At 47.0% G+C, this 24,436-nt stretch overlaps 1 protein-coding gene across 2 annotated transcripts in view; it reads left to right on the forward strand.

The window, feature by feature from the left end:
* Window positions 1–24,436, forward strand: part of LOC135899059 (uncharacterized) — a 52,635-nt gene that overhangs the window by 18,734 nt on the left and 9,465 nt on the right. The window contains exons 2-5 of one of the 2 annotated variants that reach the window (XM_065428306.2): window positions 14,047–14,180; window positions 18,736–18,787; window positions 20,207–20,295; window positions 21,342–21,437. In XM_065428306.2, coding sequence (XP_065284378.1) covers window positions 14,115–14,180; window positions 18,736–18,787; window positions 20,207–20,295; window positions 21,342–21,437 — 303 coding nt within the window. In that variant the 5' untranslated portion in view covers window positions 14,047–14,114. Of the gene's footprint in view, window positions 1–13,954; window positions 14,181–18,735; window positions 18,788–20,206; window positions 20,296–21,341; window positions 21,438–24,436 lie in introns of those variants that run through there. The other variant, XM_070522395.1, reaches the window with a different exon arrangement.

Here is a 24,436-nt window from a genome sequence, read left to right on the forward strand (position 1 = left end):
CACGCTGGTATGTGCAATCGCGCTGGAGGGTGTACGGCGAACGTGCTGTTGACGACGAGTCGCAAGTTTTCGCGCTTTCCCTAGGGGTGCCAACGAATTGTTTCGATCGGGAAACTTTTTAGCATGCCGTCACTAAGTTTGTAGCTTCGATATAGCCGCAATATAGAACGGCGACGGGCCCAGAGGCGCTCCCGCGGCTCTCTCCAAGATCGAAATAGAAGGCGAGCCAAGTCTTAAAACTGTTGATACGTAACATATACATGTAACGTGTTATTATTGTCCGTCTCGCCTTGAACTCTATTAAGATATCACTCAGGGCGACTACAATTAGAGGTGTCTCCATGGGTCATGCGGTGTGCCGCACCAGCGTACATCCCAGTCTAGGTAACTGCGAAGCTCCGAGGAAACACGTTTTGCTATAGCTTTTGTGCTCCTAAAAATTTCGCGGCACGATTTTGTAAACATCGTGTATCGGGCACCCGGACATCAACATTTACAAAGTAAACAATTGTAAAACCACTCGATCGAAAGGGCTATTAACGTGAATAAAATGAGCTAGTGATAGAGGCCGCGAATGTGCCACGATCTACCAGACGCACGCGACGCGTTGAAAGATTATGCGCACTCTGAGGTCTCCATTGCATGGTGCCTGTGCGTGCAAGGACACCACGCCTGCTCGAGAGAGCCGAAAAACGAGCAACTACTTTTTGCAAGAGCTATACTTTATTTTTCGCAGTAATACAGCGCGCGATGAGTGGCGTCGACAGCTTGCCGGCGAGATTCGGAAGCACGGAAGAGCCTGTGTGAACTAAAGCCGGCCGGCACACGGTAGGCGTGGCTTTGGTTAGAGAATGGAAAAGAAGACACCTTCATTTCTTAGTCGGCGCGCAGTTTTCATTATACACCCTCGGTCAACTTCAGCCAGAACGTTCGTTGCCAAGCACGATAATCTTTGAACACGTTTGAGCAGAATAAGTTTAATGTGCACGCATGAAGAAATAGTTAACTTCATAACATTCGCGATAATTGACCGACTCGAATAAGCGCCTGGATTTGATATCGCAGTTTGATCATGGGTGCCGAATTGCGAGTTCGTCGCCGAGCGCTCACTGGGAACGAAACCTTCCGAACATACACGCGATGGCATCAAGTCCTTTCTGTTTATGCTGGCAATACAAAGCCGACGTTTCTCCGCTATCGCAGCGGCGGTGCCCACGAAGTCGCCGCGGATGAAGATGCACTTAACGCATGCTTCCGAAAGTTATTTTTTGCAGCCGAACACAGCAGAGTGGCAGCCCGTCAACCTTGAGTCATTTGAAATTGCAAAAATCCCAGACAGAACACGTTAGAACCGCGTTAATTCGCCATTAAACCGCCACCTTTCCATGCTGCCGCTGGGAAGAAAGGGAATCAACACATACCAGTGCGAGGAGGAGAACGGCGCGGCGTGCTGGTTCGAGGCTGCGTTCCTCCTCGCCGATAAAACGGGCTATTGCAACACTACCTAGATAGCACAAGGCCTTTTCGCTCCGTTCCGTGACGTCATGTTACCTGACCCGATTGCCATGGAATCTCTTGGGAATACTCCCGAGTAGGCAACACCGATTTTGACGTCACCACTTTCATCACGCCAGCCTTGTCAATGGAAATTTCGGGCCAGGTAAAGTGACGTCATGGATCGAAGTAAACAGGCCTTGTGCTATCTAGGTGGCGTTGGCTATAGACGCTTTTCACGGAGAATTTCGTTCTAGAAGAACGAGATGGCGCTTTCGACGCTGCGCCGCGCTCAAGCGAGAGCGGACCAATACGCAACCATTACCGCGTCTGCCTTATTACGGTGCCATCGGATGTCAGAAAGGAAAATGGCTGCTGGCTAACGCACTTTGCTTAATTCAAGCTGCTTAATGTGTAATGAAAGCGAGAAGACGCGTGCAGAAGTTAGGTGAAAAAATAGCCACTGACATACTAAGGAATAGAATAAATATTTGTGACCAAGTCTACGGACCACTGCTAAATAAGGACTGCCTGTAGTCAAGGGTAAAACGGACGCCGACCAAGAACATTAAAAGAAAAGAAAACAATACGTTCCGGCTCCCATACAGGGGCGTTGTTCCCAATCTAGGCGTAGGACTGCCTGTGTTGGCGGCCATACCGAGAGCCTTCCGGTATGTTGCAACGTATGACGTCCCCCGTAATCTTAACCTTGCTCAAGGTATCCAGCGCGCTGTAGTGCATGACCTCCATTGCGAGTACGTTTTTTGGGCATTGATCCTCACATCTTTCATTTTACCTTCCGTGTCGGCGTAGTGGCTATCGGTGCGAATTCCGAAGCACAAGGTCACGGCTTAGGTTCACGGTTGTGGCGACCTCATTTGCAAGTTTAGGAACCTCAGGTGGTCAAAATTAATCCGGAGTCTCGCACCAGAGTGCACGTCCTAATAGCGTCCTGCTTTTGGCACGCAAAACCGAAGAATTTTAATGAATTTTTTTAGCATATTGAGATGCAAAATTAGCTTGGTGGGTGAGCCGCCTTAGACTGCTTGCAGCAGCCACAGGCGCAAATAAAATTGCGTTGCCTGTCAGACTTGTACACGCTAGAGACAAAAGGTAACATATTTTCGATTACAACTGCTTCATTCAAAATGTAATCGAATACAGTGGCCAATTGTTGTCCCGCTAATGTAACCGAGAAATCACTAAAATTTAACCTATTACTTTTGCGTTACTACCCTCTCCATGTATTATAACATTGCAGAAATTCAGCAAATGTAACAAGCTGGCATGGCTCTTTCACTGCACGCGCTGGAGTCAGTAACACTTTATCGTTCCCAAAAATCACTCTTGAAAATTTTTGTTGGTCATCTTCTCTCATTTTAGTATGAGGGCGTCAGCAGTGACACTGAAAACATTCTGGATATGCGGCTGGAGTGAATGGCGGCGTTGCAATATACGGACACCTTGCGCACAAGATTGTCCTTGCTGAATGCCTCAGTGCTCGCATTTAGGCCCTCTATAGGTCACCGCGGTTCATTGTAGAGGGGGCTTGAAAAAGGGGCTCCCGGTAGGGCCAATTGAAAGTTGAGAAAATATGTCCATAGGCAATCATCAGGCATGAACGTCCGAAGGAACAACCATTATTGAGCAATAGCAGCACTGGTTCAATCAGTCGCCCAACATCTGGTAGCGCGTCAAGATGACGAAACAAATACTGAGCGTCCGGGTTTGCCCTTACCAACATGTACATTCGCGAGATTGCGGCATGTCACGACTGGGGGCTTTCTGTTGTAGTTCCTACCGGATTCAAGTGCTCAGAACTGCGTCGCCTGTCATATCTCGTCTCGTTCAGTTACTGATCAGTTACTTTGGTGGCATGTAATTAGTTACCGAAAAAATTACTGAATTACATTGAACGTTACCGAGTAAAAAAGGTCACCGATCAACTAAGAGACTGACGAAAATGTAATTCACGAGAAGTAATTAATTACATGCAATTCGTTACATACAAAGCTGGTGCCCGTGGCTCTCGCATCGTCACCTTTGCCTTGCTTGCTGTAGCAGAGGCGATGAGAAATCTTCGCCTTGCTTTACGCTTCACCATGGGCACAACGTCACTGTTATCGAAGCTTTCACCACTGGCCTTAGAGCATATCAGCAGTTCCTCACTGTCGGCGTCACTCGGGTGATCGGGGCGCTTTCTCGAATCCACTGCAGCAGACGTAGAAGGTTTGGCCATCGCCCCAAGTGACTCGACGTCCATCGCAGCAGTCACGGAAATGGCGTCTACCGCAAAAACTAAAACAAATCTCGAAAATTACACAAACTGGTGATGATTTTTTCTTATGATTGTACAAGCCCACTGTGGATAGGCCACGAGCCGAGTGGTAAATGAAAGCAGTATTCTACAGGAGAATCACTTCATCGTCGTCTCCACTGATTGTCAGCATAAGCGATTAACCTACCTTAACCGCAGAAATCAATTGGACACTGTAGCGATATTTCCTGAGTTTACTGCCAGAATAACTGTGTTTGATAATGGCGGCACAAATTATCGTCGACATACCTTTCGCAGACAGAATGACAGCGCTACGATGAGGATGATGTGGTGACGATGGAGGGGAGGGCGCGACGACCATGGCAATATGACCAGGACGCCATGTCGACGACGGAATTACAACAGCGTGACGAATACGGCATGACAATGACTGCAGCATTTGTGTTTTTATTGCAATAGCAATTACATGAACACTCTAAGTGAATTGTGTCCGTTGCCGTCGGCGCTGCAGTGAGTTACCGTATATATATATATATATATATATATATATATATATATATATATATATATATATATATATATATATATATATATGTATGTGCATGCGATATGCCATAACATGCGCTATCTACGGGCTATATTGCCACACCATTCCATTACTACACATAATCAAAGTAGGTCTTGTTACATTTTTGTCAAAATTATCCCTTCACAATTGTTAGAATGGCAGCCCGCAAAAGAAATGTGATCAAATAACACACCAACTACAGAGCATGTCTTTTATCCTCATTCTTCTCAAGGTTAAATGTGCGAAGCAGTAACAGAACTCAAAAAACTAAAAATGATTCAATTTTATTGGCGCCGCTCTGCACTATCTCCCGGATCGACCCAGGAAAGAGGGATGTTCCAAACATACGTGATACGGAAAAGTGGTTGTATATTCCCTAAGAAAGACGTTGGCATTAATTATCAAACGTGCATGAAATCGCCCGATGGCAGGATTCAAACTGAAGGCCCCTAGCACAACAGCTTGTGCTTGCTTATCCTACGTTTACGTCAATTCATACTACCACTACAGCTACGAGTATTCCACGTCGTGTAATTTTCTAACATGTTATCGCATTCATTACTTCGCCCTTCTGGCGAAACTGTGAGATTAGTTTTAAATGCGAAGCATTTATCGGCGAACATTTGCCGCTTTGGCGGTATCTATCTTCTAGCCGCCTACGTCTTGGTGCTCTCATGGTCGTTTCGTTAAATTGGTATGTACCAAAATTGGTATACTATACAAGAGTGGATGAGGAACATATATGATCGGTGATGACATGAATATTATGACATGTAGCAGCACACGCAGCAGGTTTTGGCGGCGAACGCGTCGGGTAACCATCAATTAGCCTAGGCGACTGAGAAAGGCGACACGTCATTACCGCAGCATTCATACGCCACAATGAATGAATGAATAAACTTTACCTTTCTTCTTGAAAAAAAAAATGGCTGTGGCTTAGCTAAGGTTAAGCCCAGGATGCGAAGCATACTAGCCTTTATTTTAACGCCACAGCGTTAAGGAGCTCGTGTCGCAGAAAAGCCGGTGTCGTCGGCGTCGGCTCAGGCGTGCGGCGCTTGCTCAGGCGCACATTTCGTTGTCGCGCCGAACGCTGCGTTGCTCGACGCTCACCGCGTCCGATGCGGGGCGCGTAGTCGTTGCGCCGTAGCAAAGCCACCTAGAAACAGTCTCTGTAGCACGCCGCAACCTTCGCTTCTCATTCCAACGAGCAGCTCTGTCTCCAGGAGGCATCTCATCTCGTGAGTGTCTAGCAGAGGCAAGCGCAGCTGCTTATATACCGCCGCGATGCCGCGAGCGACGGCGCGAGTAGGAGCCCCGTTTCTCCCCTGTCGTGACGTCACGGTGTGACGTGGTATTGAAGGCGACACCGCCGCGCCTGAGGAGCTGGGTTGAGCTCTAGTAATATGCTTCGCATAAAAGTGGGAGGGGCCAGAGGAGAGGTAGGAAGTTCTAAGCTCTCGCGCAGTACCCGCGTCTCAAGAGAGCGTTCGGCAAATAATGTGGCCAGAAACTCGCTTATAAAATAGCTAGTTCTCCAGAGCACGTGTCCTCTATTTCAAGCAAGAAACCCGGGCGGCGCCACATCATGCACTGTAGCCAAAGAAGGCTATTCAACTTAAAACGACGGTGCCTTTGTCGACATGAGCATAAGCTCCACCTGGGCCCACTCTGTGTATGCTCCACCCAGTCACGAGCATGATTTATTGTAAAACCTCAATTTCGAGGTTATGCTAGTATAACCCCGATATTGATATGACTGCGATGGCAAATTTATGGACACATCAGGCTCATTCCTACCGTCGCCGTGAGGTTCGGTATGAAGTCCAAGGGCGACAAGCTCCTCGTCACCCACCGTATGCTGCATGTGCGAGTGGAAGTGTGCGAGGGTGAGCCGGCGATAGGTGGCTCAATCTCGCGCATGTAAGCGAGGAAAGCTAGGAGGATGCGTGCCGCCTTCCGTCGAGCGCAAGGCTCCGGGGGCAGGGTACGGGGGGGGGGGGTGCGTTTTACTCCGGCCGGCCGCGCCTGCTCGCTTGGGCTGCTGTATCTCGTAAGCCATCGGCGAAAAGGACAGAGTGCACCCGTTCACTGTGTTTTCGCGGCTTAGTTCATGTTTATGTGTGACACAGCATGAAAGTCAATGCGCTCGCTGCTGCTGGCGTGCTTCCTCTTTCCAGAGTTCTGAGAGCGAATTCCCGTGGTCAGCGAGTGAGATGTGTTCACGTTCGCTTGGCGTGCCTGACACCATGCTTGCTAGTTTACTTAGAATGCCTATGTTTACAACTTTATAGGGCCGATAAAACTACTATCCTTACTTCGTATAGCTGTCCATTAATTCGCTATCGCAGCCGATGCTACGGCTTTTAGGTGAAACTGCGGCTTTTCTTTTTACAATAAATCAATATATTGCTACGGAACAGCCGCCAAAGTGTGGTTGCACTGGGGAGGAAGAAGAAGACGACGTGGGCATCGTCATTTTGGCCTTCCGTTATCTTCCCTGTAAATAAATTGTATATGGCATTGGGTTTCAGCTACACGTAACAATATTGTAAAGAACCAGACAGCTGGCCCTCCGCCAGAAATCCTATTTTGCTCTCACTTCGTTTTCTCCACTCGCGCCCGCTCTACAAGCGCCGGAGGCCAAGTGCACTTCATCCATCTGCACACTAGGCCGCGCTGCAAGTTTCCAGCACGGCTTGCAAACACAGAACTTAACGTGGTGGCAACTTGTTCATTGAGTTCATGTCGTGGGTGAGCCGTTGAGCGCGAAACCCGCTCCTCCAGAGGGCGGCACTGGCTGTTGCGTGACGGTCGCAGATTTCGCCGGCGATTATCCCGTCGCAACCGGGCACGAACGGCAGGGGATCCTGTACAGTGAACAGCGGCTTTACTCTGCTTTACTCGAAGATACCAGTTGCTGAAGCTTGTCGGCGTCTTGAAGGATACCGGCTTTTATTGCCACATGGCCAAAGATGGTGAGCTGACTTGCGCCAAAACGGCACTTATTCAGATTGAGCTGAAGGCCGGCGTCAATTAGGCACTGCAATACTTCCTCTATAACCTGCAGAGATGGGGGGGGGGGGGGGGAATCGGGTGAAAAAATACCCACATCATATAAGTAGCACAGTCACGTTTTGCACTTCAGACCAAGCAAATGGTTGTCCATCAGACACTCAAATGTTGCGGGGGCGTTGCAAGGCCCGCAAGGCATGACCCGAAATTCATGTAGGCCATGTGGTACGGCAAAGGCCGCTTTAGATTGGTGGACTTCCTAATAGGGGCTGCGTAAGTCAATGGAAGAGAACCACTCCGCACCTTGGAGGCAGTCAAGGGCATTGTTAATTCTTGGCAAAGGGTAAATATCTTTGTGAGTTATTTTGTTAAGTCAGCGGTAATCTACACAGACACGAATCGATCCATCCTCCTTTTAACAAGAACAATTGGGGACGACCAGGGACTATTCGAAGGCTGGATGATGCCGCGCTTGAGCACATCTACTTAGTCGTCGGTGACACGGCGCTCTGTCGCGGACACACGATATGGTCTTTGTCGCAGTGGCGCATTGGTGTCCGTATTGATGCAGTGAAAGACAGATGACGTGAGGCCGAAGGAAACATGCTGGCAATCGAAAGAGTAACAGAACTTGTCGAGAAGGCGTAGAAGCTGAGCGCGTTGGGAAACAGTCAAACTGCCAGCGTTGGAGCTGCTCAGAACATCGGTCGAAGTCGGCTCTTGCGCGGGCGTACAGGTCACTCCAGCGACCTCGTGAGTGGTGACGGAACCAGTTGGCATGGCCATAATGACAGCAGAGTCGACACACCGGATGCGACCAACGGCCTTCCTAGGAAGCAAAGTGAGGTGACATGACAACTGGTTGGAGTCGAGCATTCTGCTGACGCCGTCACAAACTTCTAAAAGAGCAAAAGGCAGCGGCGAACACTTGGGACAAACGAAGATGGCAGATGGCGTAAAAAGTGCGCTTGCATCGGCAACGATGTTGCAGGACACCGTGGCAAGGGAAGAGGAGTGCGGTCGTATTTCGACGTCTTCTGAACAAATAATTTATCTTCAGCTTGCGTCAAGAAACGGGGCGTCGCTAAACGCTCGAAATTCCACTTTAGCTCGAGAACAGTCGATCACGACCTTATTAGAGGAAAGAAAGTCCCATACCAAAACAAGATCGTAGGAACAATGCAGCGCCAAAAGTTATACGACGTAGAGGAGGCCGTTAATCACAACACGGGTAGTACGTGCAGCCGCCGGCGTGATGCGGTCTGCGCTGGCAGTATACGAAGTGATAGGTTTGACAGCGGTGTCGTAACCTTTATGACCGAGCGGGAAAGTTTGGCACTATAAAGAACGGAAACTGCGGCACCAGTGTCGACGATGACGAGTGCAGCGACGCCGTCCACATATACATCAATAACATTAGTCGCAGAAGGGAGAGGCCTTGGTCATTTCGTGGGTCACGCAGTTATTGCCTCTGGAACTGCAGCGATTATCTTTCTTGTTCCGGAGTAGAAGGACGACGACGCATCGGCGAATGGGGCAAGTGGCGTCGAGGCGATGGCTAACAGCGGTCGGTCAAAAAGAGGGTGGTGGTCCGAGTATGAAGACATCTGACTGGGGTTCCGAGATGCGGAGCACGACGTGTATAACGGTGAAACATGGATCGGAGGCGAACCTACGGCGGTATAGGATGTTGCGCGGCGACGGCGAAATCGTGCAACGTGGCCAGGTAGACTACACGCAAAACATATGGGCCGGTTGTCGAGGGTACGCCATTGTCCACTGCTGTGTGGGTACCTCGGCTAAACGAAGTGAGGAGCTGGCCACAGAGGCACGGCCGATGGGAATGGCGCAACGGGCTGAGGTGGTGGCAGTACGATAGCCTCGGCATAGCTGAGAGGTGCATTGACCTCGGTAAAAGAAACGGGAGTCTGCACCGGAGGAGTCTCGCGTGCCGAAGGCAGAGCTGCGCAAACTTGCTCCTGTATGACCTGGTGAATGTTGGCAAGCAAATGCGAGGGTGGTTGCGCAGAGAACAGCAGCGAAAGCTAACGAGTGACCTCAGCACGAAATGCTTCATCTGACAAAGCAGGGAGTACATGTCAGGAGCGGTGGCCATGCTAGTGAGGGTGTCGTCGGACACACTCCACAAATAATATTCCATGACCATCTATTGACAGTTATGAATACCTTCGTGCTCACAGTTCGTCGAATCTTTCGTGGAATACGCCCGTCGAATATAAAACTATTTAACGCGAATCGCTTGTTTGGTTATGTCCGTCGAAATTTTTTTCTGTGTTCCATCGTCCCAGAAGTTAACCCTTTACAAAATTAGAGTACGCATATGGGATCCCACTAAGACCACCCTCAGTACAACTCTTGAAGCAAACAGACTCGCGCAGCACGTTTGATCTTATCGAATTATTCACACTATTCCAGTGCCACGCCTATGAGGAGGAGGAGGAGGAGGAAAACATATATTAAAAAAAAAAACGAAAGGAGGTGTGTTTCTGCTTGGGCGGGGAGGAGCCATCAGTCCAGGGCTCCTGCGGCTCTCGCTGTCTCCCGGGCCCGGCGCACCAGTTGCTGCTTCTCAAGAGGGTCCGAACTCTTCAGCACGGCCTCCCACTGCTCGTGTGTGGGGTTGGGTATTTGCGGGGCTGCCTTTACATTAGGGCACGCCCATTTGGTGTGATATAGGGAGGCGTAGTCGTTACAAAGGGTTCATTTGTATGAATACAGTATAGGATGTATTGTGTGTACTCTGCTTAAATGAAGGTATGTGTTCGTTTGTAATTGTCGTCGTGTTACGGTGTCTTCGCGTGAGATGGTCTTGCGTGGAGGTGGGTATTGCCGTCTGTTGAATCTGCGGTCTATGAAGAAAGCCCTAAGCTTGCCTAACCTTTCATTGCGCCGAAAGTCTTCTTTCGGCCTCAATCTTTTTCACACAATTTATTATGAGAATGATTTGAAGGACTTCCTCTTTCGTCCACCTCATTATATGTCTTCAAGGACAAGTGTCGCATGGAACCACCTTCCCTCCGCAATCGCAAGCATAACGGGTGACTACGGGCTTAAGATCGCTTTACAAGAGGCCGTGTAATATTATTGTTAGCTGCACGTCTTGACATTTTTCCCCACTCATTTCCGTAGTGCCTTTGGTGCCTGAAAGCTTCCGATAAATAAATAAATAAATAAATAAATAAATAAATAAATAAATAAATAAATAAATAAATAAATAAATAAATAAATAAATAAATAAATAAATAAATAAATAAATAAATAAATAAACAAATAAATAAATAAATACGTAAATAAATAAATAAATAAATAAATAAATAAATAAATAAATAAATAAATAAATAAATAAATAAATAAATAAATACCTTAGCCTCATCTCACGCGGCACACTACGCATTACGTATGTTTAATCGCTAATATTGGGATGAGCTGTTTTTTTTTTTCTTTTCGCGTTGCGCGGACTGCAGAGATGGTGCCGAACAGTAAATGTTTCTTGATTTCCAATTAGCAAATGGCTCCACAGAATTAGCTCTGGAGATGCGTTGACGATGTGAAGCGCTATAAATGGCTAATTAATCAACTCATCAATAGTTTACTGCTCGTCTCTAGTATGATACGTGATGGCGGCAAGAAAACGCAAAATAAACGCCGAACAGACGATGCGGCGGGGAGGGAACTTATAAGTGCTTTCGACATTACTGCTGGCTAAGGAAGCGTCAAGGAATTGCAGAGAAAGAGTATAAATGAAGTGAAGGCCCGCTCTCGCAATCAACCAAACGCAGTTTATGTTTACAACGCCAGAACATTTGCTGCGGCAGTCCACCAACCGCGGAGCATGTATGGGCAGGATGGTAAGCAGACACTAAGCAACTAAGCAGACGATGAGGATGAACACTACTTGAAAGGCATTGGGCCTTTCTGTTGACTAAGGAGCTCTGCAGCTTCCGCAGAGCTGCAAGGAACTACTTAGAAGGAGTACTGCATGACAGCCGTATGCGTGAAGTGTGCGTGAGATTTTGGTGCAACCAATAGGAGAGAGAAAGAAAAAGATCTTGACCTACTGGTTAGATCATCGGCCTGCTGCGCTAGAAGTCGGAGGTTTGATCGCGGCGTCGGCCATACATTTCTTTATATTGAACAGGCCTGAAAATACACGAGGCAGCAACATACCCGCCCCAGAAAGCCCAGAACGAGGCAAAGAAAGCTTGGCGTTGAAACACTTCAGAAAGCAAAGAGTCACTGTCCTGCATGCATGTGAACGCCTGATTCCTTGACTTAACTTCTATTTCAGAGCATGCCCCAGCTTTATCCTCTTGACGTCCTGCTTCGAACACTGAGACCTTCTCAGAGTCTAGAGGTGCTGACAAAGCGGTGGGAACACGGTGAATAGAGAGCTCTGAAAGCCGAGCATGATAGGAGTGAAGAAAGGAGAACGGGGTGGCGTAAATGAGAAAGAGTGCGTGGGAGAGATAGGACGAAAGATGATAAGCATTTCTGACGTTATCATTTGTGGAAACGTCTGTTGTCTGCCGCTAAGGTTCAACGCGTGTGATGGGATGCGAAGCCTCCGTTGCAGTGGACATACTCCACTCTAACGTAGAGTCTGTGTACAACAATCTCACTAAAAAAGGTTGGCCTCGGAGATAAATGTGGTTGGCAAGATAGAGATAAAAGGGGAGGAAAGACAGGGAGGTTAGCCAGTGTAAGTGCCGGCTGGCTACCCTGTGCTGGGGAAAGGGGTAAAGAGAATAAAAGGTGGTAGAAGAAAAAAAAAAGTAAGAAAAATTCTCGCAATCAGGCGATGCTACGCGCTGCAAATTTCAAAGACGGTCGCACAATTCACAAGCCCTTAAGAACTTGCACACATCCCTTAAGGCCTTGAGAGCCGTCGAGCAACCTTTAAAGCACCTATTTCGAATGGCCAGGCATGTGCAGGCGTGCGAGAAGCATACATCATGGCATTTGCGTTAAATTTGCATATAAATTGTTATTATATGTTTGCGCTTGAAGACAATTGAGAAGGCCCGCAGCACCATAGCCCCATTTCGTAGTGGCCTAAATAATAAAGTGACAATTTGTTTACATCATGCCGTATGTCAGAATAAAACGCTTTGTTAACTCAGGGTTCCTTTCGTGAGGAGGTTCTTGCTTAAAGGGACACTAAAGTGAAAAATGATTTCTTCTGCATCAGTAAATTACCGTTCTACAACACCAAAAACACCACTCTTACAACAATAAGATGTTTGTTAAGCCAGAAAAAGCGCAAGAACGAAATACGGGTGGCGACGCCTACTTAAGTTCCCGCACCTGGGGGCTGTGACGTTTTGGATTTTGAATGCATCTTCTGGGGCCTTCTAATTACATATAGTGGTACAGATTGACTACATTGTCTTCTAAAGGAACTAAATATTAAGCATGGAAAGGTTCGGGAACCTTTATTCAGCCAACGTGGCCCAAATGCGAAAACATACTTTGGAATTCCTGACGTCACGCTGACGTACCGGAGCTAGCGTTTCGGAGCGATATTCAAATACTGATACTTGGACCTTAATTTTCTCATTTAATTATCAAACGATTTTTTTAAATGACTGCCTGCAGGGTTCTTAGAAAATTCTTCATTAGTCTAAACTGATTTATTGTTTCGCTTTAGTGTCCCTTTAACTTACCGGCGCGGATTATTTCTCTGAATCGTAGAATAGTACTGGGTAGGGTACATAGCTGTTTTAATTTGTGTATCGATAATTAGCGACAGTAGCAATTATTATCCCTCCCGTTGATGAATAGCGCCATTAGATCTAGAAATTTGTGCGTAGTGCTTACTTCTCCGAGTGCTAACCATGGTTTAAAATATAAGGAATGCAAACAAGCTTATTTCTTGCGCCATCTGGATTCCCGTTTCACTCCGCAGCTTTTGCCTGCGTGGTACATTTCTGCATTCGAACGGAAGTCAGCAAGTATTCAAGTTTTCGGCTGCAAATTTTCAGGCCTAATTACTATACTGAAGTGTTTGGCGCCAAAAATGTATGTGCGGCGCTAACTAACCTCTTGGCGATATTTGCGAACGGCGCCGATGTGATGTTTCCTGCAGTTAGGTGGCGCAGATACATGGCCTGTCTTAATGTTAATAATGTAAGGTGGTGTATAAGTGTATGAGACATGGGCGGCTAGTTAGGACTGAATCAACGCACTTGTGATGTGTCCTGCCGCTAGCCACGCGTGGTTCAGATTAACGTCTTTCTGTCGACTGCAGGAAGACGTTTATCACCAGTTGTCACATTGGAGAGACTGCGTCCCATTCCCGACTCTAGCCATCGCCAATGCGTGTACAATTTAGGAATACGGTGAATCTGTCAGTATCAAAGTACGAATAATGTGACCAGAACAACAACAACAAAAAAAACAACCTTTTAGCGACTACCGGGCATTTCGCGCGTACGATTTCAACCAACCTACAAATGCATTCCTCCTAGGCTTGTCTCTTTTTATTTCCTGCTGCCTCTTCTGCGCAGCCGGAAGCGTCACACGTGCGCCAGCGGCTGATAAGCTCGTCCGCAATGGCGACGTCATTTCCGGGATGTCGAGCCGGCCGCGAAGCACGTGTTGGTGTCTGGCTGGTAGCACCTCGGACTGCTGGCGGCGTTTAAGGCGTGTCGAGAGCTAATTACGTTAATTACAGACGGATCGGGACGTGTACAGTCGGAGAGGAACAAGACGAACCAGACAAGGTACAGACATACGGGAGCCATGAAGAAATTTTTGGGTTATTTTGAGCTCAGGACTGGCAACATCTTCATCGGTATGATCTCGGTGGTGAGCAAATTTTTCATTAAAATTTTTTTCTTGTTGTTCCGAAACCTCATGTTTTCTTGCGTTTTTAATGCTTACGCGTTTAGGAGGTGGGATATTTTCTTGTTTCGTTGAACCGATGTCACATCGTTGTACTTAGTTTGAAAGTTTAAAAATAGCGCCTAGTTTCGACGTTGCATGCAATCGAAAACAAGTTCCGCTGTTTGCAGAATGCTGATATCATGCTTTGAGAGCGCCTTGTGTCCTCTTATATATGTCTTCGCGAAACGCGCAGATTGTGGAATACCCACCTTAATATTGTTGTGTATCATTTGAATTACTTAGAAATCATACGGTGCCATGCCTGCGCTGCTGTTGGAATTTAATTGAGTGCTTAGGGCTGCTTCCGGGGTTCTGAGTGCGGGAGCTGCGAATGTTATCAAGCCTCCCAAAAGTGACAGTAGCGACTTTGTCTAAACTCACGAAGGAGGCTATTCGTTGTCATTTTCGGAAGTTTCGGAATTCTGCCGTACGAACGCTCGAGGGCAAGCCCTCGGAGGCCGCGCTGTATTCTTTTGGGATCATCAGTACACGGCTAATCATAACGCGCCAGCTCGGACGTTGAAGAAACGGTGGGCAACTTCTCCACAATCTCGATATTGCCGCGAAATTGGGCGACAAGAAACAACTTGGTGTGATCCTGGCGGCCCAATACTGTGGAGCCATATGTGGTACTTGATGCTCGATGGACAAGGGGAAATCTACGCGATTGCGAACAAAGTTGAGGGTTTGTAGAAATCTGACAGATCGTAAGAAAATGCGTATTGCGCCTTTCGCTTGTGCTTCCTCGAGACTGTGGACTTTGAGATGTGTGATGACAAACCAGATACGCCGAAAGAGGCATTGCAGGTTGCACAATTGCCGGCCTCGCTTGCCGGGCTTAAGCCGCTTTAGGACGGCAAGCTGGGCGAGTTGGTGATTGAACATGTTCCTATGGGTGGGCAGCGCAACCCGGACGAAGGACGAGAGGAAGTACACGACACGAGCGCAGACTAACAACTGGTTTAATATTTCAACCAACGGACTATAATATAACTATAATATACAGAAAATGTGAACACGTGTAAAGTGACGTTTACAAGGGTGTTAGCCTATCTTGCCCTTCAATAAATCAGTTTCTTTATCCTGCAGAGTGATGGAAATCTGGCTGACAAATGCGCCTGAGTTCACATGCATAAAGTAGGCCTCTACAATCTCGCGGTTAATTTGATGCATATTTTTATACAGTATTTCCGTTTGTTCAAACATGGGTTCGCACGAGCAAACTCTACAATGCGCGGCCAGATTAGAACATGTTTCATTCCTGATCACACCTTGGTGCTCCCTAAGGCGGTTGTTAAGGCAGCGTCCCGTCTGCCCAAAGCACATTTTGCCGCACGAAAGTGGAATGACGTAAACCACTCCCACCGGGCATGCCACAAGCTGCCCCGAGTGTTTGACCCGGCATGTAGCTTTGGACGCCTGTTTAGGTCTATTGACAAGATTGCAAATCTTGTTTGAGGAGTTCTTTGCTGAAAAGATTACTTGAACACCATATTTCATGGCCGTCTTTTTTAACCTATGCCCCATCTGATGTACAGGGTCGTTCAATATATGTGCGAACACGGCGAAGCGTGGCCGCGCTCCGCGGAGCGTCAGCGCATCCGGCGCGGTCGCGCATCGAAACAATGTGGCGCAGGCGCACAGGAGACCGGAGGCGGTGCTTCGTGTCGTCTGCTACAGCGCGGAAGCGCACCATGCTTGCTTTGCTGGGAAGCGCACCTAAATGTTTCCTGGCAGCGCCCAGACGCGCCGAGATGGCATTGTCGCATTTTACTGACTGCAGCGCGTTGTTGGTTCCGCATACGGCAACTCAGCAGCATGTGTTCACAGTGGAGCATTCTCGGTTAAATGCAGGTGTTGTTCCAAATTTCTCAGCTCTAGTCTGGATTGGTTTATGCTGTTAAATGCCCAAATGTGACTCACGCTATCGTAGATGTCGACGTAGTAGAGGGATCTAGATCATTCCGACCGCCGGCGATTCTTACCATGCACCGATAGAGCGCAATTAAATGACCGTTTTTCCTTCCGCCTCACAGACACCTTCACAGACTTCCTTCCGCCACCACTCACAGACTCACAGACCTTTGAGTACGTGAGTGGTGGCGCTGGCTAACACTCCCACGGTTCTACTAGGACACATAAATACCCAAGAAAGTGGATGGGAAAATGGCGCCGCTGTAGCTCAATTGGTAGAGCATCACACGCGAAATGCGAAGGTTGTGGGTTTGGTTCCCACCTGCGGCAAGTTGTTCTTTCATCCACTTTAATTTCCATTAATTTATCATTTCTTTATTTCATTTATTAAGCACACGTAATTTCCCCTATGTTGTCCTTGGTGTCAGTGTTTGTTGGCCTCCTTATGATAGACTCCTCGACTGTCACACCGCTTTTATTGCTGAGGCAGCATAAGAAATAAGCAAGAAATGAAAAAAGTGACATCACTACTTTTAAAACTGACAGCTTGACGTTTGTCAGCCGAGGAACATAAAGAATGGGCTATGGATCGTGCTTCATCCAAGATCATCAAGAATCATCCTAGAAATCATCCAAGAATCATGCACTAGTACAGAGCAGTCGCTTAGCTTGGCAATTATTTGCAGCAGCTTATCAGCCGCGCCAGCGGATGAGAGATTGCCCTGCCCAAGCTAACTCCCTCTGCCAGTTGATACCCTTCCATAGGACTGAACAACGCGCTGCAGTCAGTAAAATGCGACAATGCCATCTCGGCACGTCTGGGCGCTGCCAGCACACATTTAGGTGCGCTTCCCAGCAAAGCAAGCACGGTGCGTTTCCGCGCTGTAGCAGACGACACGAAGCACCGCCTCCGGTCTCCTGTGCGCCTGCGCCACATTGTTTCGATGCGCGACCGCGCCGGATGCGCTGACGCTCCGCGGAGCGCGGCCACGCTTCGCCGTGTTCGCACATATTATGAACGACCCTGTACATAAGGGATGACTGCGTACTTTTTAACTTTTTCGTTCTGTCTTTGGGGTGCTTCCCATTTCTTTATTTTCTTCACTAGCCCTTCACATACTGACACAAGAATGGAGTTAGGTAAACCGGCCTTCCCTAGACGATTGAGTTGTTGCGAAAAGCTCCGATTGGCGAGGTGGTGGCATGACTTTCTAAGTGCGGAACCCAAACACGTCATAGCAATTCCTCTTTTCACAAGTTCTGAGTGTGCCGAGGCGTAGTTTAGAATTGGTTTGCTAGTCCTGGGGTTATAATGCCAACCAATATGTTGCGCTGTTAATCTTAACTGCAAATCCAAAAATTGAATTTCATTATTGCTGGGCAGTTCATGAGTAAATCTGAGACCCATTCCTTCTTTATCAAAAGCGGCGAGAATGTCTCCAATTACTTTGGAACTGTTTTGGGAGCGGATAACTACCAGGTAGTCGTCAACAAGCCTGAAGCACTTGACCAAAGTTCCTGCCAAGACGCTCTCGAGTACCCGGTCAACAGTGCCGAGAAAGATCTCACTAAGAATGGGTGTGAGCTGAGAGCCGATGCAGACCCCCCGCTTCTGAATCATTATTTGATCATCCCAGATAACGAACGTGGAATTTAAATAGAAAATCAAGAGTTCGAGAAAAGACTCAACCGGAACGCCACTATCCTTTCTAACTTTAATTCGTCGTTTTCCATAATGCAATCTTTGATTGTCTTGATCAGCTTATTGCTAGGAAGGGAATAGTATAAATCTGTGACGTCGATGCTACACCTCTTTTCGTAAAAACCTAATGACATCTTCCAAGTTTTTTACGTTGAATGGGTCTTCTACCTGGAGCCCTGTTAAGTTCTTCTGAACCAGGAACTACGTGTTGCCATGTGTTTCTTTCCGACCCAATTGTGCGTAAAGGTTGGTCGGGTTTATGCGTTTTTATCGTAAAGAACACCTCAAGGTTCAACCCCTGACTTTTGTTGAGTGCACCAGATAGACGCTCAAGGTTCAATTCTAGCAACACTTTCTTTGCTTGATCAATGACTTTCTTAGTTTGAACGTGTACCTTCTTGAAGTTTTTTATCAACGCGGCTGAATGGCAAGATAGGCTAACACCCTTGTAAACGTCACTTTACACGTGTTTACATTTTCTGTATATTATAGTCCGTTGCTTGAAATAATAAACCAGTTGTTAGTCTGCGCTCGTGTTGTGTACTTCCTCTCGTTCTGCGTCCGGGTTGCGCTGCCCGCCCATAGGAACATGTTAAGCCGCTTGTTCCAACGTTATCACCGTAACCCCTGGCAATGCTGTAAAGCGGCGACCTGTGTATTATCTTACTTTCTGTGCCACTTTGTGCTGATGACATTAGGTGATTGTTACAGTTATATTTGCCCCACAATGAGTTTTCACCGGATGTGCGACTAATAGTAGTAGAGACGATAGTATTATCTTAGTGAAAAATGATGTAACGGAAGTCGCGTGGTAAGAATATTTAAGGACGGCGCCAATTTTCGTTCCTTTCCTTTGTACAGGTACAAAGTATTTTCATTATCCTGGCAGGGTCCGCATCGTATGCCCACTCTTGTAAGTATGCATCAAATATTAATGTAGCACACAGCCCTTACATAGTTGCGATACTTGAATAGTAATTCGCGGATCATCGCAGTGTGGCGTGCCGTAGTTCAGGAATGACCGGCCCCGTTTTCTTAACCGTTAAAAACTGAGCCTTATTTTCACCGCAACGAGGTATTCATTCTGGCAGTTCTTGTAGACTTTTCGTGCACTTGCAAACACGCGGAAAAAGCGAAAAAAGAAATTGTGAAAACGTATTGGTACCTGCAACGTTGCCTGTTTAGGTCCCCAGTTGCGCATTCCGGACACCAAAAATATATGTCAGAAAGCAACTCAGGGTTTATTTCTTCCTGATGAATGAGTTGCTTTCCTTAGCCAAAAGTTTATTGATAGCGTTGAATGACCAGTTATTTATCCGTGACACTAGTATTTTAATTTTGCTTTACCAGGCCTGCCTGGGTTTAACCCATGTGCAGTCTTCCCGTTCACATTATGCATATTGTAATGTCGTTCTTCCTTAACAATACGATAATATGTGAATTTACCCAACGTCGCAATGCGAGTATCAAAGGGAAATTTTAATAGAACTTTGCATTTGTGATATGGCGAATCCTGAATCTTGAACTGCAAAACACCGTTGATTCCCAAGACATTGCCATTATGTCAGGAGTGGTTCTTCGGATTCGCATGAAAAATTGATAATTGCTTTAGTTGAATATGCGGCATTTCGCAAGTTTGCTACAAGTCCAAAAAACGCCAATGAAGTTTAAAGCATGATTTGACAGCGCAAGCTGTATATGACTAACTTTCCGTAGTTTGTTCAGAAACTTAGAAACGGACTTAGCGATTTCTAACAAACTCATATACAATGGGTTTCATTGTTTGCTTTGTGTGTGATCACGTACGGGTGCAGTGCGGCGGCGCAGATGTCAAAATGCGGAACAGATTAGAACGCTCGCCGTGAACAATAGCGTGACGTCAAGGTTGTCGCAATACATAAGCAGGAGAGGTATCAGCGCTAAAAAGAGCTGCGTTATCGATGGGGCGGACACGTAAAGTTCGTGCACCCGAACAACAACATGGGTACGAGGAGCGCCGGAGGGAACAGCAACGAGAGTGCAAACGGCGCCGGCGCGAAACGACCACCGACGAAGAACATTCCCGCGATGCTGAACGAAACGACAATCGCGAGTCCGGGCAATCATTCCACTCTGTGAAAATGGAATGGCAGCGAAAGTACTTTGCTTTTCGTTTGAGAGCCTTGACTGTCGTCAGCTTTTGCTGCCATTCCATCTTCACAGAGAGGAATGGTTGTCATTTTTGTGCCGTGTGACTGCCTTTCAATATAGAAGACGCACGCCTCAAAGCAGTGTTAATATATACGGAAGCTATTCATATCACCATTTTGGGAATTTTTGTTTTTTCTTTTAGCCGCGTTTTCAGATTTCCACTTGACGTGGATTTGCATGGCAGCGCTGTTGCTCATCGCTTCGTTATTGTTTGTCAAAGGAGTTGGTGACGTAAGTTTTTTGTGTTTCAGTACCGTTCCTAGATATTTCAAGTTTTTCTTCTATCATAGAAGAAAAACATTTGTTATTTATTTTTGGCCTTTGCTTGTACTCTCTAAGAAAAGTTTACACCCTTTGGGATGTATATTTGCCATATAATCGTCATGTAACTTGCCCGCATTTGCTTTCTTTAACGCTGCGAGCCCGGTACTTCCAAGTGACGAAGGGCATGCCCGTTATCAGCATGACAGAGCATTCTAGACAGGAAAGTAATGAGCGCAGCGTTTTCGAGAAAGGATATGCGGGCAAGACAGATGACGATTATTGTTGTGTGGCAAATATACACTCCAAAGGGTGTAAACTTTTCTTATATCATTAAGAAGTATAGGCAATCACGGGCGTTAGATATATACGTCAATATCAGCGGGATTCAGTTTAAGTTCTATTTGTCAGCCGATGCCAGCAATTCTGATGCGGTGATGTCACTGTGAGAGAAAATATAGAAGTAAATATAGAATTAAAGTTGGAAAGTGACATTACCTTTTGTGTGACATCTCATTTCTGGTCAAGGTTATTTTGCTTTACCGTGTGCATCAAGAGTGGTAGGTAGGAAGCTATTCTATGAATTAGCCTGACGCGCATGTATTTTTGAGAAAGGAAGTGTCACTACGTATGCGGGAAGCTTCGGGGGTTATATATAGCTCAATTCTGTGGTGCTTTCCTAGCAATGTTTCCTGGCAGAAATGGGCCGAAGTATGTGTAATAAAATTATGTCTTCGCTGAAACTCCTTTAGAAGGAGTGCTTAGCAGGAAATTCAACGTAGTGTGGTCAAAAACAAGTGGTTAAGACGCAGTAATTTTTTCTATAATTTCTTTGACCATACTACAGTGATGGTAACAGGTGTGTGCGCCTCGCTGAAGCTCATAGACAAGAAAGCTTGCCAATGTTATTTTGCTTCAGAGTAGCACATATTATTCCATGTTCTAAGGCGAAAGGAGAGTCAAGCCTGTATAGCTTTGCGAAAATGCTGCTGCTGACGTAGTCTTGTTGCACGCAGAAAATATCCGCACTGATGATTCCATGGATTTTAGCCATGGTGCCCTTCACACTGTGGCTCGTCGGAGCGGCGGTCTGGGCAGCCGTAAACAGCAAGGTGAGTGCCAACGAAACAATATCAAATATGAAATTGTGTGAAGGTGCGATGCTGCATTAGTCATTCAACATGGCTTGAGACGGTATATAGACAGCGAAAAAAAAATACGAAACGAAAAACGGACAGACAGAAAAACACCACAAAACGTTGTGCTTTGCGAGTAATGTTAATTCTATCCAGTTTTCTTGTCTGAGCTGTTGGCCGTCACAAGTCAAATATGAAACTTTTTACTAGGAAGCTCGCAGCAGTTTACAACACCGGTTTAGTGCCAACTCTCTGTAGTCGGAGGATGACATGGCGGAATACAAAATATAGGCATGCTTTTGTGCACACGTCGAACGCTTTACTTTGCTATCGAACCTTAATTTAACGCCATCAGAGAGCTTGGCGTCCCGACTTAAGTGGTCGTATCGCCGTGGAAGGCGGGTCATGTGGCAACTGCCGCAAGATATCGCTCCTGTAGAGAGGAACCAGCTCATACATACGATTTGGCGCACCGGACGGAATACTGATAGTACATTGTTAACAGTGGTAACTCAACTATGTCACGTGAACTACGGCAGAAGACAACTTTATAAATAAGAACCTAGTAGAGGTCCTGGCCAGCGAATGCTGACTCGTTTGCTGACAGATGCTACGCTATATAGAGCAATGGTACACCTTACTGGAGTTGTATAGGTATAAATGCCACGAATAGTGTGCCTGTGAAATGTCCCACGCCTGATGAAGGATGTCGCTTGCGCAAACCCTTGGTTTCACGTTCTTAACAGGATGTCGGTTTTGTCAGGATTGGGGGCTCAATCCCTTCGTCCGTGGTCCTTTGCCAAGATTGGAGTACGGCATGAATTCGAAGGTAGCTGGCCCATGCCGTCGTCCAACTTATTTACGCTGAGATCGTTGATGAAGTGAAGAACTGCTTCTCATCGAGAACGAGGAAAAAGGGGTTTATTTACAGAAAATTAACTCAGTCTAACATGACTGTTTGAGAAAAATAGTATTAGTCCAACAGGACTGCATGAGAGAAGTGAACCAGTCTAACATGACTGCTCAAGAGAAGTGTGTCCAGCAATCGCACAACCACAGTTTTTATACACTCGATCCGCTGGTCCTACGACGCGGCGGCTGTTCGTTTACACACCACCAACTCGCAGCTGCTCTGAAGACCAGTTTTCAGACACAAAGGCACACACATTCCGAAGCCCAAGCGACGGCGTTGAAGGTGGTGCCGTTCCGGAAAATCGACGCCGCTCGAGGGACGCTCGTTGTTTTGCAACATGCTGAACCGTGAGAGCGCAAAAATAAGACGTTCCCGCGGTAGCTTCTTCAGGCGTGTCAGATCAGCGCCGCGTTGAGGAACTCTGGAATCATTGTCCACACACCAAACTCGTCTTGTCACAATGTCGAAGCGGGCTGGAGGAAGGCGGCGGATTCCAGCGCAAAGGTCGCTTCTTTGAACGCCTCGCAGCTGCAGCGGCGGAGAGCGGGAGGTGCGCGTCTTGCACCCCTTGTCGTAATCGGGTGGCAAGGTGACAATCTTGTTGTGCAACCCGCCGTTCTTTACAGCGCCTCCATGGCCCCAAAAGTCTCGACTGTCTAGCGCTGACAACCGCTAGGCAGGAAGAGAACGGCTGCTGGTCAGGGGGGGATTGATGTCTTGGCTCGCAGCGACCACTTGTGCATTGATGTCACCGCCCCAAAACATCCAACAAGGACAGGCAACTGCAAAATGAACCCCACAACACGGCTCTGCGCCGAGATGACGTGCATTGGCTCTCACTTTAGACTCGCTAGGCTTCAAAAAAAACAACAACAACATAAGTGCAGAAACAAAAAAAATGCTGCATTTCACTATGCCAATTTCTGAAGCAAATTCCTGCTGACAAATTCAGCAATCATGGAGGGAATCCTGCTAAATGAGAGGGGATCTTCTTCGCTTAATAAATTTAACACTAGTAACCCTAAAATTTAGGCGGGACCCTCAAACGCAGAATTCAAATTAGCCTGCTCAAACCATCCGCATTGCTATGCAACTTTCCCTTCTTATATCTAACGGAGAAGTTGTACTCTTGGAGAGTGAGGCTCCATCGGAGCAAGCGGCCGTTTTTGTGTGACATTTGATTGAGCCACGTCAGAGGACAGTGGTCGGTCTCGAAGATGAACTTCGCTCCGTACAAATAACACGACAACTTCTGGGCGGCCCAAACCAAACAAGCGCATTCCTTCTCTGAAGCGCTGTAGGCTTCCTCTCTTACATTTAGTTTACGGCTGGCGTAGAGGATAGGATGCTCCTCGTTATCGTCGCCGACTTGACTAAGTACCACGCCCATACCTCTGTCGCTTGCGTCGCATTGAACTATGAATTCCTTTGTGTAGTCTGGCGCGCGAAGCACAGGGCGAGAAACCAATAGCGTTTTCAAACTTTGAAAAGCGTTCTCTTTGTCCTTATCCCAGTGTACGTTACTCGGTGCTCCCTTTCGGAGGGCGTCTGTTAATGGACTTGCTAATTGTGAGTAATTCGGAATGTACCGTTGATAGTACCCCACAAGTCCCAAAAATGAACGAACGTCCGTTTTCGTGCGCGGCTGAGAAAAATCTCCAATCGTAGCTATTTTCAGCTCAGCCGGCCGTCTCATGCCCTGACCAACAACATGGCCCAGATAAGTAACCTGCGAACAACCAAACCTACACTTTTCCGCTTTCATCGTTAAGCCGGCTTCCCTCAACCGTGAGAACACCTGTTTGAGGTGCGATACGTGTTGTTCCCAGCTGTCCGAAAAAATGGCCACATCATCAAGATAAGGTAAGGCGAACTCCTGCAAGTCCTTTAGGACAATATCCATTAACTTAGAGAAGCTAAACGGCGCGTTCTTCAGCCCGAAGCTGAGTGCGAGAGGGCGAAAAGTGCCTACAGGCGAGATGAATGCGGCATAGCGGCTGGCACTTTCGGAAAGGGGAACTTGCCAGTACCCCCGCACGAGATCTATAGTTGAAATGTATTT

The sequence above is a fragment of the Dermacentor albipictus genome, chromosome 7 (genome assembly GCF_038994185.2).
Source record: "Dermacentor albipictus isolate Rhodes 1998 colony chromosome 7, USDA_Dalb.pri_finalv2, whole genome shotgun sequence".
Taxonomy (NCBI): Eukaryota; Metazoa; Arthropoda; class Arachnida; order Ixodida; family Ixodidae; genus Dermacentor; species Dermacentor albipictus.